At 34.5% G+C, this 18,624-nt stretch overlaps 1 protein-coding gene across 1 annotated transcript; it reads left to right on the forward strand.

Annotated features, from left to right (window-relative positions):
- Positions 1-8,454: 8,454 nt before the first annotated feature.
- Positions 8,455-18,020, forward strand: LOC101492909 (E3 ubiquitin-protein ligase RHF1A). The gene is made up of 8 exons (XM_004486076.4): positions 8,455-8,858; positions 9,797-9,843; positions 15,746-15,808; positions 15,900-16,011; positions 16,133-16,428; positions 16,559-16,666; positions 16,745-17,102; positions 17,739-18,020. The coding sequence occupies exons 1-8, from the start codon at positions 8,700-8,702 to the stop codon at positions 17,763-17,765; spliced, it is 1,170 nt and encodes a 389-aa protein (XP_004486133.1). The 5' UTR covers positions 8,455-8,699; the 3' UTR covers positions 17,766-18,020.
- Positions 18,021-18,624: the final 604 nt, after the last annotated feature.

Genomic DNA, 18,624 nt, shown 5'->3' on the forward strand with positions numbered 1-18,624 from the left:
TATATATATATATATATATATATATATAGGTGCAATGAGAATTGACATGATTTGCAACAATTCACAACTAACGGCGTAGATTTTAACTTCAGAAAAAATAAAATTTAACTACTACAAGACAATTTTTCTTCTTTACTATTACTATTATGAAGATTGGATTTTCATCATGCCATTCATCTATCAACGGTTGCTCTTGATCCTTTGACAGCGAAATTCAATTATGTATAATTATTTTATTTTATAAGAGATGGTAAATTTTACTGTAAGACGTTAAATTTATCGATATGAAATATTTGTGGCTTAAACACTAAATTATGTATAATTAGTGGATTACAATGTGTCCAAGTTGATTTATTTGTTTGATTTTAATTTGCCCAAATTAATTTTTTATTGATTTTAATTTGTTTTATTTGTTTGATTTTAATTTGCCCAAATTAATTTTGTAACATCCACGCACACTTCATTCCATCACTCATTAGCTTTGAGTCCATCTCAAATATAAGAGCATCCTCTGTAGAAAATGTTTTAGCTAATAAGAAATGCAACTTGTTAGCTACATACATTGAAGAATATTTAACAATTGTTGATATTGGGAGGAGTAGCTTGGAGAAATACTCTTCACTCACTCTTTGTGGATTGGGATTTTAAACCTATGAAATATTTGTATATACATGTATGTTGGATTGAAGTGATTGAAATTTAATTATATAAAATTATTAGTGGGATACGTGTAATAAATTTTTAGAGGCAATAGAGTGAAGTTGTTGAATTATTAAGTACTACAGTAACATTAAAAGAACGTAAATAAGTGAAACTATTCTCTAACTTTGTTCATATCAAGGTCTCTCATCTAGTATATGACCATTATGTCATATCCCTCACCAATTTGCATGATACACAAACTATTGAAATTGTGTAAAAGTGTAGAATTTTGGGTAAATTTTAAGCATTTACGGGAGTCCGATCCACCGTAGAAATTGTCTTTGCTTATCCCATCAATTTGTCTAAAGTTTTTATTTTCTTTGGTTTTATACATCGAATTTTAACGGCAAAAAATAAATGCTGATTTAATTTAATTTTTCATTTTATGTTGCTCTTAAACATACTTTGGACCCCACAAGAATTGTCTCTGAATGCATCACTAGAATTGGTACAACAATAATTCTGCTCAACATGTAGTGAACCGCTAAATCTTCTTGCTCGAAAAAGTGACAAACCTAAAGAGTACACCGAGGTAATGTAAGGGGTGAAAAGAAAAATCTCAACGATCGAGAAAGACAGAGACACCTCCTGTTGCTGCTCGTGTTTAATCACATGACATTAATTAATTGACGATGCTCGTTTTTTTATATTAAAATTATTCTCTTTTGATTTTCTAAGGTATATGCGTCTGTACTCTGTCTCCAGCCAGGTTTTGATCTATTGAACAAAAAGACACTTGTCAAAATTTATAATTACAGAAAAATACTATTATTTTTTATTATAAATGAAATCTCTTGAGCAATTTTATTAATATATATATATATATAATTAATTAATTAAATATATTTAAAATACTTAAAATATTTATAAATATAAAATAATTACCACATTATTGTATAAATGAAAAGTTCACGTGATAAAGGTCCAATTAATTAGTTCGTCCAATTAATCAGAGCTTTGGAAGCAAGCTGGAACTGCACAAGGGTAATTTGAGTTTGGTTTGTGAATTCACTATGACCGTTCATCAGTACCACGAGTGGACCTTCTTCTAGTTCATGCATGGTTAGGTACAAGTATGCCATTTCACTGTCATTGAGGTTTTCTTTTTTCCATTTTTTTAATACTTATTTTTTTGCCAACACAATTGTCAATTTTACGTCATATTATAGTTAGAGGTGTTACATTGGTCTTTTTCAAAGATTAAAATATTAATAGTTTAATTCGATTTGGATGTAACTAAAAGAAAAATTAATTTGATTTGATCTAAATTAATGTAATTTAAATTAAATTCATTTTTATTGTTTTAAATTACAATTTATAATATATTATTTTAATAATAATGTTATAAAATTATACTAATATAACAAATTTAAAATAAAATATTATATATAATATACTAAAATTTAATATTACAAAATAATACAGATCGATTATATTTTAATTGTATGAAATAGTAATAAACATATATCAATTTAAACAAATAAATATTATTAAAAATTAATTAAAATTAATAAATAATAGTTTAATGTAATATTTCATTCTAATAAAAAAAAATAAGTGTTTAAAATTATAAAAGTGATTTGGTTCAATTTTTAAAAATAAATTTAAAATTCAATCTCAATGTACGGTTATTATAAAAGAAGATTGAAATTCATTCAATAATATTTGATTTTATGTGGTTTTTAATTTTTTAAAATCAATATGCAATATTTTTTATAATTGATTTAGTTGTGAACATTCTTAATTACAATAATATACTAACAAAATAATTGTGCAATGGTACAGAGCCATTGTGATTTGAATAATGTGACTTAATTCAAACATCTATTAATTTTTTAGAAATAATTTAATAATACATAATATTTGAAGTTTCATATATTTAAAGAATATTAAATATTTGTTGAGATTATGATCTAATTAAAATACTAATCGATGAAATTCATAGAGCAAAAGGTAGGTTAGTGTAGCTTCGTAATAATATTTCTAATCAATTCAAATGAAAAAAAATACTACATACATTCAAATTAAAGAGTATATATCTTACAATATTTAAAGAACAGTTGCTTAAACAAAAAATAATCACACCATACTAAAGTCTATGATTCAGGGGGAAAATAAATCTAGTAAGGTTATGATCCTACTTTTGGGGTTGATGTCTCTAGTTAGTTTTTATTAATGAGTGATTAGAGGGAAACATGTAGTAGATGTCTCGAATAATTAATTGTGATAACAAACATGCTGTTTTCATTAAATTTAATTAAGGAAAAACACTGTAAAATAAATATATTTAAGAGATATACTATACGGAAATACACATATCGATGAAGATGATTTGTTAAACAACTATGAAGATGATTTGTTAAAAAACTATCGATTAAGAGAGACTTTTGAGACTTGTGACATAGTTGTTAGAATGACAATATTTTTCTCCATTTAAATTTTATGGAAAAGATATATAAAGTGAGTTTTTCGTGAAGCGGGAGCCTATACCAATTAAAATAAAGAAAAAAATTGTGTGTGATTGTCCCTTAACCCATGTGTGAGATTGGAACATGAACGACCTCATATGTGAAAAAGCAGAGTGAACGTAAAGTAGTGACTATGTGATTGAGTAAAGAAGAGAAAATAATCCTTGTGGTTGACATTGCTTTAATTAACATGCTTTAATTTGGTTGGAATTTAGTATGTTTTTTCTATTATTGTATTTTGATATTCTAATATTATTATTAATAGTAATATGTACATTTTTTTTTAACTATTTGACACGAGTGATAAAATGTTAAATGATTGATAAGTGACAAATTTGTATTATGTACAAGACCGTCGATTAATTCGTGTAACTAGAATATTGACAGATGACTCTCAATTGGGAAATATTTCAATTTTTTCCATAATATACTTTAATCTTTGAAAAAATACATTTATATCTTTAATTTTATAAATTAAACACTCTTTAAAATTTTATATTTTTACCTTATTCTTAAAATAAATAATCAATTTCCCATCACGAGTATATGACAACGCATGCAGGCTTCCAAGCGCCATTATCCATCATCAAATATTAGAATCTTGAATTTTAAAATTATGATTTTGTGATTTTAGAAATTCAATTTTTATATTCGAACAAGACCTCCAAAAAATTAAGACGAACATGTGCATAGATTATAATTAATGTATTTGATTTTTTTTTCAAAATTTTATCTTAATGATATTGGAGAGTTAAAACTAGCTTAGCAATTAAGTGCAGAAAACGAAAATATTTGGGTGCAAATTTGAAGGGATAAGTACAATTGTGGTGTTCTTAGGAATCCAAGTGTGAAGAATATAAGTGTTTTAGTATCATATTTGGAAAACTATCTGTTGTGATTGTGGAATGATGTGGATTAGAATGTTCAATGGGTCATTAGCGATGGTACTCACGCAAAGTTTTGGAGGGATAAATGTATCGGAAGATTAGAAGATTCAACAAATAAATGTATTCCTCAAGGTGAGTTTAATTTCCAGTGGCTTGCATATATATTAATTGCACTTTTATAACGATTGGAATTCGACCAAAATTTATAGATTTGTGTCTTCAAATGTGTGTGGTCAGATAAAGCAGATTGGGCCTCTCACTAATAGGCCTGTATCAGTTTGGGCATGTTGCCTCTTTTTCATTACAAATAGTGGATGAGAAATCTACTATGCACCCCCGTTTTTATCTCCCACCCTCCCAATTTTTGATATTGATTATCTTACCCTTTTTGATTTTTCAAAAATTTCAGAATATTCGAAAGTTTGAAACTTTCAAAATTATTCAAAGTGAGTTTTTTTTCTCTATATTTCGAAACTTTAGTTAAATTCAAAACATTTGAAACCTAAATTAACATAATTAAATACAAATTTCGAAACTTCCGATAAATCTGAAATTTTCGAAATGAACCTTTCTAGAAACCCTTGAAAGTTTGAAAGAATGTGAAACTTTCGAAGCTATAACTTTCGGAACTTTTGACGAATTTGAAAGTTCTGAAACACAAATTTCAGAAAATTTTGAAAGTTTCGATGAATCTGAAACTTCTGAAACACATATTCTTCGAAAGTTTCAAACAATCGAATTATGTCACTTTCGAAAGTTTCAAAAACTTCGAAACTTTCGAATTTTTCAATTTTTTAATTATTAATTAAATTTATTACTAATTTTTCAAATTAGGAATAGCAATTTATTACTAATTTTTCAAATTAGGAATAGAAATTTATTACTAATTTTGAAATTTATTATTAATTTATTACTAATTTTTCAAAATTCGAAACGTTCATTGAATTTCAAACTTCCGAAAGTTAAATTTTCGAAAGTTTCAATATGTTCAAAAGTTTTGCATTTCGAAACTTTCATATTGTTCGAAATTTTCTGCATTTCAAAAGTTTTGTATTCAATGAAAGTTTCGAAAGTTTCATTATTTATGAGAAAAATGAACTTCGAAAGTTTCATCATCATAGAAACTTTCGAATTTCTGGTAAAATCCTGTTTCGAATATTTGAAAGTTTCGAATATTTACTTACTTTTGTGTTTCAAATGTTTCAATATTTCGAAGGTTTGGTAGGGTTAGATTCGAATAATTAAAAGTTTCGAATGAAGTGGGTAAAAAAAAAAGTAATTTTTTTTTTGGTTTTCATATATGAAACTAAGGGCAACATGGTATTTTCCATATGAATGGAAAGGTGGAAGGTTAAAGTGGGGGGTGCACAGTACAAACCTCATAGTAGATTGTATATTCCCTATACATAATGCAAGACCGTTGGATGAAAAAACTTCAATATTTATAACAAATTAGATATTTATATGACAAAAACTTCAATATTTACATAAAATTAGATATCTACTTCGGCTTTTAAAGAAGGGGTGTGTAATCACTATAATGTTGTTTGTATCAAAATTAAATACATAATTAAATTTTCTCTTTTATTAATAATTATATGAATTAAATTAATTAATAAAAAATATATTTAAAAATTAATAAACTAATTAATAGCAAATACGTTTGATGAAAAAATGACTAAAAATAAAATAATAAAATACACATTCAATTACATTTTTTATATAAAAATTATTTAATAATTAATTAATCACAGAGCTATAAAATAATTGATTATGTATAACTAAAACAAATCTATAAAATTTAGAGGGACGAAGGCAGCTTTCAATCCCCGTCGTCTCTATATCCATGTCTTTGATCCAACATCTTATGCAGAGCTACAAGGGATCTAAACATCTCAAACTCCATGAAAAAGAGGTGATAGTGTGTTTCATGATGCTATAAGGTGAAGTCAGAGCCGATGAAGTTCATGTGCATCCAACCCAACTGCAATCACCTCTAATTGGTGAGAGCTCTAATTTTTTTATTTATAATATGACAAAACAATATTAGTTTGAGTTTTTTTTTTATTTCTTTAGTAAAAATATAATATTTTGAAACGATTTTTAATTATTAAAGTTGAACTTTATTTTTAGTAGCCGTCTAATTTTTAAGATAAGACCAAGGTCTCTAAAATATTAAATATCGTGGTGTTAGGATTATATCAAGTTTTTTTTTTTCTTCATTAAAAATAATTATATTTATTCATTTAAATTGATAAAATACATAAATACAATACGTATAAAATGATAATTTAGCAAAAAATTATAATGACAAAATTTCAAGTATCCGAAATATTTATATATCTGAATTTGTAATGTTGTTGACACAAAAATATTAAAATTTATAATTAATCAAAGTTATTATATCAATCTGAATACTGAATCAAATGAGTACCGCACCAAAATAAAAAACATCAAAAAATATCACACTAAATAACATTACACTTAAACAACAACGAAATCACATTAAAAAAAAAACGAAAGAAAAAATCCACTTATTTAGTTATAATGAAATTGACTAAACTTAAAACTGCTGCAAAAATATGGCCAGTCATCATTTTCATTTTGATTATCAAGCACTATTTTCCCTTTTCCATGATTGAGATATATAATTTTCAGTCACGCGGATTTAGCTTTTATATGATGCAGCATATACGTCAAGATCTCATTTTCGAAGACATGCATTCGATGGAAAATTATATTAAAGCATACGAAAGTAATAACGGTTGTGGAGTCATTATAATATGTGTGTCCAATTGAATTTTTCTATAACTAGTATTAATTAATCATAAATAAAAATAACATCAATGTGCCGTGTAAATGAGTAGTATCTTAGATAGAATGGAATATTGGTTGATGTTGCCTTCCCCTCTTAAGCATTTTATAACTCCACCACCGACACAACCAAAGAGTTTATATTATATGGCTAAGGTTTGAGGATTTTAGTACCCACATGCATTGCCGCGGGTACTTCACCATGACACTTGTCTTAGTCTTAGCTATAGCTAGATGGAGCTCAACTTGCTACAAACTCAAATAGCCTCTTCTTTTCCTTAAACTTTTTTTATATGTAAGTTCAAATATATATATATAAAGTAGAAACATCATATTAAGTTCAAGTCATCAAATGTGTTATAAGTTTGATTTATATCTCATGCTTATAAAATTTTATTATTTGAGAGATACATGTGTGTACATATATTTAAAATATGTAAAAAGATATTATTTACAATAATTATACGAGGATATCTCAAAAACATGACAAAAACACATAATTAATTTTAAAATATAAAAATATTACGAATTATTAAATCAACGACAGTCGACTTAATAATTTTTAATAGTTAATGAGGTCTAATTTTTCTTTTTAATATATGTAGATATTTTTATTTATTAAAAACTAATGACAAATAATATTTTTAGTAGGCTTAAAGCAAAAGTTTTACAAACCTTACTCGTCTTTGATACGACTATGAAATCAAGTAGTAAGTTATACTTAATAATTAGTTAATTAATTATACTTTTTAATTGTTCTTATAAACTATTATTGTTATTCTAGATATAATCAACATTCTTATTATCAACACAATTTTTATATGATACTTTTCTATATATTTCTCTCTTCTGTCAAGAATAGTAATACAAACAATAAGGAAAATATTATTTCTTCAAATTTTAAAAATTACTTGATTGAAAAATTATTGCATACTATTACTAAAATACAAAATGCTAATTTCCTTAAAATACAGGAATTTATTGTTGAATATTAAGAAATGACAGGATTATGCAAACTTCCCAAAAGTTTTTAATAAAAGAAGATTTTGTTGTTAGTGCAATAGTAAAATTCAAAGTGAAATTTTGCTCAATGTTGTAGTGCTTTAAATGAAATATATATAACTAAAATACTATTTAAAATTATTTGATATAATTTTAATAAAAAATTAATATATTTAATTTTAATTTTAAACTAAATATATAAATTTTCTTTTAACAATCCTTTTAAATTATATATTTAAAATTAAAGAGAGTATTTAATTTCAGAGGAAGTATTAAAGTCAAATAAACGTAATACTTCAAACAATAATAATATATACGTTATTTTCTTACCTTTTCACTCTCTATTTTATTCTCCTTCTATATATATATATTGGGTGATGTGTGTTCTAGAATATTTTTTGTACTTCAAGAGAATGGGAGTGATAAAAAATAGTGTGCAACTTAAATTAAAAAAGATGTCATAGAAGTTAACGTTAAACACAAAAAGAGAAAAAGAAATCGAAAAGCAGATTGATTAATTTAATTAATAATTAAAACAAAAAGCATCGTCATTCTTTTGTATCTTGAGAATAATAATAAAAAAGTCATACTTTGATCTCATCAAACGTCTGAATCGGATTTTGCCTTCTTTTTCTCTCCCTCTTTTCCTCTTTTTCTTCCTTCCTTATTCTTTTTCTTCTTCTTCTTCTTCTTCTTCTTCTTCTTCTTTTTCTCTTCATTCTAGGGTTCCTTTCTTCTTCTTCTTCTTCTTCTTCTTCTTCTTCTTCTTCTTCTTCTTCTTCTTCTTCACACACCACTTCACACCTAAGCTAACACAACCCAAACCATGGCGAATTTCACCCCTTTCTCTTCTTCTTCAACTTCAACTCCTCCTTCTTTCTCACACATTTCAGCTCCATCTTCTTCTGGGCCTTTCGATGATGACTCTTCTGAGGATTCTTGCAGTATATGCTTAGAGTCCTTCGGCGTTCATGACCCATCAACTGTATGTTGTGATTTATCGCTGTTTTTTTGGTTTTTGCATTTGGGTTTTTCAAAAAGTTGCGAACTTCAATGAGTGAGTGAATGTTCATGATCTTATTTGTTGACTTGTAATGTGTTAAAGTTTTTGTTTTTGCCGTGTATTGTATATAATTTTGATTTGTGTTTCTGTTGGCTTCTCTATTTTTTTTTTGTTAAGAATTTAGAGGTTAGTGTGGTTTTGGGTTTTTTTTTTTGTTCTTTTCTTGTGGTTTGGGTCTTATTGTTTTAATTGAACTTGCTTAGAATTTCACGGTAAATTATTTTATTTTGAGATAAATCTGTGTATGTGACCTGCTTCTGTTCTGTCAGCAACAGTGTATGCACTGATGCAAATATTGGGGAAATTTAGCGATTAAGTATACCATTATGTTTATTTAAGTTAAGCATCATAAGGAGTTATACACATGGAATCAGCTGGAAATTATAATAGTTGTAGAAGTTTTTTTTGTTCTTATATGGTAATAATTGCGGTTGTGGTAACCCTAAGAACTTTCATATTGTGATAAAATGTGGGCAAATGTGGCCGATGTAGATGTAATTGCGGTTGCCACGCCGTTGTGGAGGCCTTTAAAACTGTTATATTGCTTTTGCAGTTGCAGCTACAGCCTGCAATTTAGAACCATTGACTTATTCATTCGCCAATTAATAGTATGTTATATTTGTATGAGGATTAACATCTACCTGTATATCTCAGTTTATAACAGGATTAAGCTTGTTGAGTTCTGTGATGCCAAACATTTACTCAATACATTTATCTATTTTGATGTGTATAATTATGCCTTTTGTGTGGACTAGTTACAATTTGCAGAAAATGAAAGAGAAAATTTTCAAGCTGCGGATATTAATGTCTAAATCTAAATGTTAAACAGTGCATTAATATGTTTCCTTTTTCAATCCCAGGTAACCTGTTGCAAACATGAATATCACCTGCACTGCATTCTTGAATGGTAAGCCTTATAGCTTGTTAAATAGGTCATGGGTTGCTGTGGATTTTTGTAATTGGTTGTTTCTCTTAAATTTAGAAGGAATAATATTCTTTTCATATTTTATTATGAGGTCACTGGACCTATATATATATACATGAGCCAGGGAAAACAGATCCCTGTCATTATGGGATTGATCCTAAATACATAAACCTAATAATAACAAGATACAACTGTTACAGAAGTACAATAAATATAAAACTGTTACAGAAATACAATAAATATAAAACTGCCTAAAATACTAAGGGGAATCACAGTTTTGACACTCCCCCTCAAGCTGGTGAATAGGTGTTTTCCATTCCCAGCTTGGATATAATTCCTTCAAAGTTAATGCAGTTCAGCCCCTTGGTGAGTATGTCTGCAAGTTGATTCTGAGTGGATACATATGGTGTGCAAATCATGCCACTGTCTAGTTTTTCCTTGATAAAGTGTCTGTCAACCTCTATATGTTTAGTTCTATCATGTTGCACCGGGTTGTGGGCTATACTAATTGCAGATTTATTGTCACAATATAACCTCATAGGTTCATTCCACCTTATCTTCAAGTCTTCCAATATAATCTTTAGCCATAGAAGTTCACATATTCCGTGGGCCATTGCTCGAAATTCTGCTTCAGCACTCGATCTAGCTACTACACTTTGTTTTTTGCTCTTCCAAGTTACTAGATTTCCACCAAGGAAGGTGCAGTATCCAGTAGTTGATCTTCTATCTACCACCGACCCTGCGTAGTCCGCATCCGTATATGCTTCAAGACTTACACTCTTGTTTCGTTTGAACAAAATCCCTCTTCCTGGGGTCCCTTTCAAATACTGGACAATTCTAAGAGCAACTTGTAAATGTGCTTCCTTTGGTTGGTGCATAAACTGACTAACTAGACTTACAGCAAAAGCAATGTCTGGTCTAGTATGAGATAAGTAAATAAGTCTGCCCACAAGTCTTTGATACATTTCCTTGTCCACAGCAATATCCTCCTCCGCACTTCCCAACTTTATATTTGGGTCCACTGGAGTACTTGCTGGTCTGCAGGCTGTCTTCCCTGTTTCTTTAAGCAAGTCAGTAATGTATTTTTGTTGAGATATGAAGATTCCTTTCTTGGAATGGGCAACTTCAATTCCCAGAAAATATTTAAGTCTCCCTAATGCCTTGATCTCGAATTCCGTGGCAAGGCATTTACTTAGCACTTGCTGCTCCTTTTTGTCATCCCCACTAACTATAATATCATCTACATACACCAATAAAATTGTTACTCCCCCTGAATCTGAATGTTTGATAAATAATGTGTGATCCCCTTGGCTTTGTTTGTAGCCTAGACCTGTCATAACTTTGGTGAATCTTCCAAACCATGCTCTTGGGGATTGTTTCAGCCCATATAGAGCCTTTCTTAGCTTGCAAACAGTTCCAGCAGTAACCTGCCCATTGTAACCAGGGGGCAACTCCATGTATATTTCTTCTTCAAGGTCTCCATGTAAAAATGCATTCTTCACATCAAACTGCTGCAGGTCCCAATCATGATTTGCTGCTAATGACAATATTACTCTGACCGTGTTCATCTTAGCAACCGGGGCAAATGTCTCCAAGTAATCAACTCCATAGGTTTGAGTGAAGCCTTTGGCCACTAATCTTGCCTTGTAACGTTCAATGGTCCCATCAGCCCTGTATTTAATTGTATATACCCACTTGCATCCTACTGGTTTTTTCCCAATTGGTAGGGTGACAAGTTTCCAGGTCCTATTCTTGTTTAACGCCTCCATTTCCACATCCATGGCTTGTTTCCATTTCCTGTCAGATAATGCTTCAGATACAGAGGAAGGTGTGTGTGTGGAGTTGAGGTTTGTGAGAAAGGTTTTATGAGTAGGTGAGAATTTTTCAAAGGATAGGAAATTTGATAGTGGGTAAAGTGGTTGTTGGGTGCATGTTCTAGTTCTCTTTCTAAGGGCAATGGGTAGGTCTAGATTTTGGTCCACCTGTGCTTCTAGATTTGCAGAAACAAACTCATTATAATCATTGGAGTTTATAGGATTCGAAGGTGTTACCTCATGCAGTGATGATGGGTTGGATTCTTGGACATTGCCAGATTCTAGAATGGCTTTTTCTCTCCTTGAATATACCAGATTTTTCCCAAATTTTCCATCATTAGGTGCAGGTTCAGGTGCAGGCCTTGCTGTTAGTTCAGGTGCAGGTGTAGGTGTAGGTCCTGCTGTTGATTCAGGTGCAGGTCCTGCTGTTGGTTCAGATGCAGGTGTAGGTGTAGGTCCTGCTGTTGATTCAGGTGCAGGTCCTGCTGTTGGTTCAGGTGCAGGTGTAGGTGTAGGTCCTGCTGTTGATTCAGGTGCAGGTCCTGCTGTTGGTTCAGGTGCAGGTGTAGGTGTAGGTCCTGCTGTTGATTCAGGTGCAGGTCCTGCTGTTGGTTCAGGTGCAGGTGTAGGTGTAGGTCCTGCTGTTGATTCAGGTGCAGGTCCTGCTGTTGGTTCAGGTGCAGGTGTAGGTGTAGGTCCTGCTGTTGATTCAGGTGCAGGTCCTGCTGTTGGTTCAGGTGCAGGTGTAGGTGTAGGTCCTGCTGTTGATTCAGGTGCAGGTCCTGCTGTTGGTTCAGGTGCAGGTGTAGGTGTAGGTCCTGCTGTTGATTCAGGTGCAGGTCCTGCTGTTGGTTCAGGTGCAGGTGTAGGTGTAGGTCCTGCTGTTGATTCAGGTGCAGGTCCTGCTGTTGGTTCAGGTGCAGGTGTAGGTGTAGGTCCTGCTGTTGATTCAGGTGCAGGTCCTGCTGTTGGTTCAGGTGCAGGTGTAGGTGTAGGTCCTGCTGTTGATTCAGGTGCAGGTCCTGCTGTTGGTTCAGGTGCAGGTGTAGGTGTAGGTCCTGCTGTTGATTCAGGTGCAGGTCCTGCTGTTGGTTCAGGTGCAGGTGTAGGTGTAGGTCCTGCTGTTGATTCAGGTGCAGGTCCTGCTGTTGGTTCAGGTGCAGGTGTAGGTGTAGGTCCTGCTGTTGATTCAGGTGCAGGTCCTGCTGTTGGTTCAGGTGCAGGTGTAGGTGTAGGTCCTGCTGTTGATTCAGGTGCAGGTCCTGCTGTTGGTTCAGGTGCAGGTGTAGGTGTAGGTCCTGCTGTTGATTCAGGTGCAGGTCCTGCTGTTGGTTCAGGTGCAGGTGTAGGTGTAGGTCCTGCTGTTGATTCAGGTGCAGGTCCTGCTGTTGGTTCAGGTGCAGGTGTAGGTGTAGGTCCTGCTGTTGATTCAGGTGCAGGTCCTGCTGTTGGTTCAGGTGCAGGTGTAGGTGTAGGTCCTGCTGTTGATTCAGGTGCAGGTCCTGCTGTTGGTTCAGGTGCAGGTGTAGGTGTAGGTCCTGCTGTTGATTCAGGTGCAGGTCCTGCTGTTGGTTCAGGTGCAGGTGTAGGTGTAGGTCCTGCTGTTGATTCAGGTGCAGGTCCTGCTGTTGGTTCAGGTGCAGGTGTAGGTGTAGGTCCTGCTGTTGATTCAGGTGCAGGTCCTGCTGTTGGTTCAGGTGCAGGTGTAGGTGTAGGTCCTGCTGTTGATTCAGGTGCAGGTCCTGCTGTTGGTTCAGGTGCAGGTGTAGGTGTAGGTCCTGCTGTTGATTCAGGTGCAGGTCCTGCTGTTGGTTCAGGTGCAGGTGTAGGTGTAGGTCCTGCTGTTGATTCAGGTGCAGGTCCTGCTGTTGGTTCAGGTGCAGGTGTAGGTGTAGGTCCTGCTGTTGATTCAGGTGCAGGTCCTGCTGTTGGTTCAGGTGCAGGTGTAGGTGTAGGTCCTGCTGTTGATTCAGGTGCAGGTCCTGCTGTTGGTTCAGGTGCAGGTGTAGGTGTAGGTCCTGCTGTTGATTCAGGTGCAGGTCCTGCTGTTGGTTCAGGTGCAGGTGTAGGTGTAGGTCCTGCTGTTGATTCAGGTGCAGGTCCTGCTGTTGGTTCAGGTGCAGGTGTAGGTGTAGGTCCTGCTGTTGATTCAGGTGCAGGTCCTGCTGTTGGTTCAGGTGCAGGTGTAGGTGTAGGTCCTGCTGTTGATTCAGGTGCAGGTCCTGCTGTTGGTTCAGGTGCAGGTGTAGGTGTAGGTCCTGCTGTTGATTCAGGTGCAGGTCCTGCTGTTGGTTCAGGTGCAGGTGTAGGTGTAGGTCCTGCTGTTGATTCAGGTGCAGGTCCTGCTGTTGGTTCAGGTGCAGGTGTAGGTGTAGGTCCTGCTGTTGATTCAGGTGCAGGTCCTGCTGTTGGTTCAGGTGCAGGTGTAGGTGTAGGTCCTGCTGTTGATTCAGGTGCAGGTCCTGCTGTTGGTTCAGGTGCAGGTGTAGGTGTAGGTCCTGCTGTTGATTCAGGTGCAGGTCCTGCTGTTGGTTCAGGTGCAGGTGTAGGTGTAGGTCCTGCTGTTGATTCAGGTGCAGGTCCTGCTGTTGGTTCAGGTGCAGGTGTAGGTGTAGGTCCTGCTGTTGATTCAGGTGCAGGTCCTGCTGTTGGTTCAGGTGCAGGTGTAGGTGTAGGTCCTGCTGTTGATTCAGGTGCAGGTCCTGCTGTTGGTTCAGGTGCAGGTGTAGGTGTAGGTCCTGCTGTTGATTCAGGTGCAGGTCCTGCTGTTGGTTCAGGTGCAGGTGTAGGTGTAGGTCCTGCTGTTGATTCAGGTGCAGGTCCTGCTGTTGGTTCAGGTGCAGGTGTAGGTGTAGGTCCTGCTGTTGATTCAGGTGCAGGTCCTGCTGTTGGTTCAGGTGCAGGTGTAGGTGTAGGTCCTGCTGTTGATTCAGGTGCAGGTCCTGCTGTTGGTTCAGGTGCAGGTGTAGGTGTAGGTCCTGCTGTTGATTCAGGTGCAGGTCCTGCTGTTGGTTCAGGTGCAGGTGTAGGTGTAGGTCCTGCTGTTGATTCAGGTGCAGGTCCTGCTGTTGGTTCAGGTGCAGGTGTAGGTGTAGGTCCTGCTGTTGATTCAGGTGCAGGTCCTGCTGTTGGTTCAGGTGCAGGTGTAGGTGTAGGTCCTGCTGTTGATTCAGGTGCAGGTCCTGCTGTTGGTTCAGGTGCAGGTGTAGGTGTAGGTCCTGCTGTTGATTCAGGTGCAGGTCCTGCTGTTGGTTCAGGTGCAGGTGTAGGTGTAGGTCCTGCTGTTGATTCAGGTGCAGGTCCTGCTGTTGGTTCAGGTGCAGGTGTAGGTGTAGGTCCTGCTGTTGATTCAGGTGCAGGTCCTGCTGTTGGTTCAGGTGCAGGTGTAGGTGTAGTTGGGATCTGTTTTATCAGGTGCTTTATCAGTCAGGTGACTGACCTTTCCTTTTCCTTTCAAGATGGTCCTAATGAGTTGAGACCATTTGAGATAATTCTTCCCATTTAACCGATAAGCAGAATGAACATTCTGCAATTCTCCAGCAGTCTGGGGTCTGTCCCCAGTTTCCAGAATAGGATTCATGACCTCAGCCATGATCAAGGAAGAGAGGGTTGCGCTGCAATGAAGGCTGCAACAATGCTTAAAGGTAGCGCAGCAATGAAGGCTGCAACTTAGGGTTTACAGGCACGGAGGGTTGCGCTGCAATGAAGGCTGCAACAATGCTTAAAGGTGGCGCAGCAATGAAGGCTGCAACTTAGGGTTTACAGGCACGGTCAGAGGCTCCCAAGGATCAGGAGCTCTGATACCATCTTAAATTTAGAAGGAATAATATTCTTTTCATATTTTATTATGAGGTCACTGGACCTATATATATATACATGAGCCAGGGAAAACAGATCCCTGTCATTATGGGATTGATCCTAAATACATAAACCTAATAATAACAAGATACAACTGTTACAGAAGTACAATAAATATAAAACTGTTACAGAAATACAATAAATATAAAACTGCCTAAAATACTAAGGGGAATCACAGTTTTGACAGTTTCTAACATAACTTTTTTCTTTAGGTCACAAAGAAGCAAAGAGTGCCCAATATGTTGGCAATCACTTGCTCTGAAAGACCCTGCCAGGTATATATTTACTTGCAATGCCCCTCTTGATACAAACTTTTTATTGTATGATCAGTAGTGTTCAATTCATCAATGACCTATCTTTTTGTAGCCAAGAGCTTCTGGCCGCTGTGGAGGCCGAAAAATGCTTACGATTAAGAAATGTTGATTCATCCTCATTCACTAGCTCTCGTGTCCCCTTTGCAAGTTTTAATAGTGACCATGTGAGTGAGTTGAAAGTCATGAAGCTCTTTTCTTGTGTTAATATTTATCGACATTATTGGTTTCCATGATACACATATGATACTATCATTCAATGACGAGGGGTAAATTATTTTCATGCAGGATGATTCTTGCTCCGATGACTCTGATTTTGATGAGCAAATTATGCAGCACCTAGTTGCTGCTGCAAGTAGAGCTCGTTTTGTTCAGAGACAGAAAAGACAGGGATCGTCTGGAGCAGGTCCATCAGAGATTCTTGTTTTTAACTCTTCTGCACATGTATCTGCGATGCAACCAACACTTACAACTTCATCAGCCGGTGGTAGTTCACCAACCACCAGTCTACCATTGACGGTTGAGACTCCTACTGAGGTTGCAAGAAATATTAGTCCCGAGACCAATGTCACTTACAGACCCAGGTACCAGTTGTGTATGACATTTAAGTTTAAAGCAGTGGCACTGGCATCAACTTAGGCAGAAGCTTTTTCTATGATTCAGTGTTTACTTACTAAAACTTCGAATGTTCACTTTTTCGTTGGTTGTGTTCAGAGTTCTTTACAGTCAGTCATCACCTCAAGGTGGGAGGAAACTGAACACTTCTGAGATGTTCTCCTTTCCCGAATCCATCAAATCGAAATTTTCTGCTGCTTCAGCCAGGTAAAAACATATTAGCTCTTGGATTATCGTAAACTCTGATTACCCTTCAGTGCTAACACATGTAAAATTTTGCAACAGATATAAGGAATCAATTTCTAAAAGTACCCGCGGCCTTAAAGAGAAGTTACTTGCTCGTAATGTCACAGTGAAAGAGCTGAGTAAAGGTGTTCAGCGTGAAATGAATGCAGGCATAGCTGGAGTTTCACGTATGATAGAACGCCTTGATCTTGCCTCAAAAAGGTCCAATTCTCCTCTCATTCCTGTCCGTAATGGGGGAACATCATCATTTCCCGATGGGAAGTCCGTTGGCGAGAGAGGCATTGGGCATTCTCCAAATGAAGCAAGTGGAGGCGCGGTTCATAATTTTAGTTCAGATGCTCCCTTACACGTCTCTAGCACTGTTGCTGGTCGAATGGAAATTCCTCCATGTGTTCAGGTTAGTCCATCTCCATCTATCAAACCCCTTTGAGAAGTAGTTTATGACAATAAGTTAACTGATGCTGTATTTTCTAAGTAATCTTGATTTACACTGTTAGAATATACAATAACATTAATTTCTCCTCCCATCTTATCTTAAGAATATATTTGTCTTTATTATTCCTTTCTTCTCATTATCTACAATACAACCCTTTAATGTCAACATGGTATTGGATTATACCATCCTCCACTCTTCTTTTGTTCTAAAAAAAAAAAAAAAATTATTTTTAATTAGATTAGTTTACTCAACTCATGAGTTAATCAATAAATCTGTTGATTTTGGAATCACACAATGGGTAGATGTCACAGATGATGAACTGATTTCGTACCTATGTAACTATATTTCTCTTTTTGCTCGTCCGTAATAATTGATTCATGAATGAGTTAACTTCAATTGTATCTTTCAATTTAGTTATGTTATTACTGAAAACACACTCACACATACACACTTGTATATTAGTTATTATTGCTGTTCTAAAAGAAAATGGGTGACAAAATTGACTTTTGTAAGTGATAAACGTGCTTGGAGTAATTTTCAATGACATTGATTAAAAAGTGACTAATGCTTTGAATTTATTTCCTATCTATATTAAAGAGTGGACATGATGCTGTGAAGACTTAGCTTGGGGTCATCAATTCAATTCTACTAAGTGCAAGAGACGACTTTGATAACCAATGTACGTGTTGGTATGCGTCCTGCATTGTTATCAAATGGTCCATGATTTGTAGGAATTTAAACTATGAAACGTATCATCAATTTATAGAGCCCAGTGGATTTTTCATCCATGTTTATTGTTTTTTTTTCTTCTTTACATGCCAATACTTGATTCGCTTAATGAAATAATAATTTAGATTTTAGAGGTTCTCTCCTCTGCCACTGCAATCTCTTAATTAATACACGAATGAATACATTGATAATTTTGAAATTGTTATTTAGAGATTGATATATTATTTATAATATGGCATACCGACGTAAATGGCTAATATTTCAAGAATTACTAAAGAAGTCATGGATGTCATAATTCGTTGTTACATTAATTTATGATATGATACGAAAGATATATGGACCGAATCCAACCATGCTCGTTTGAGTCAAAATCGGACTAAATCAATCACAAAGGGACCACTATTTTTATTTTTTCAAAAAAAGAGTTTTTCGCCAACCAACCCCACCTTTGTTTGTTGGTAATGTACCGAATCCAACCATGCTCGTTTTAGCCTCAAATGTATAGTTTGAGTTTAATTTACTTTTATGGAAATATATTTAAATATAAATTATTTTATATTTAATTTATTTTTAATCAAAATTAATTTACAAATCAATTTTTACTACCAAATATACACTATAACTAAAAGTGTCATGAGGTCAGGGAGAAACATGTCAAAACCAAATTCGGATTCTCTGCCATCAAGGAATCCCGAATTCAAGCATTAAGGACAACATAAATTGTATGATTGATAGTAGACGATTAAAAAAACAT

Source organism: Cicer arietinum, chromosome 1, assembly GCF_000331145.2.
Source record: "Cicer arietinum cultivar CDC Frontier isolate Library 1 chromosome 1, Cicar.CDCFrontier_v2.0, whole genome shotgun sequence".
Lineage (NCBI taxonomy): Eukaryota > Viridiplantae > Streptophyta > Magnoliopsida > Fabales > Fabaceae > Cicer > Cicer arietinum.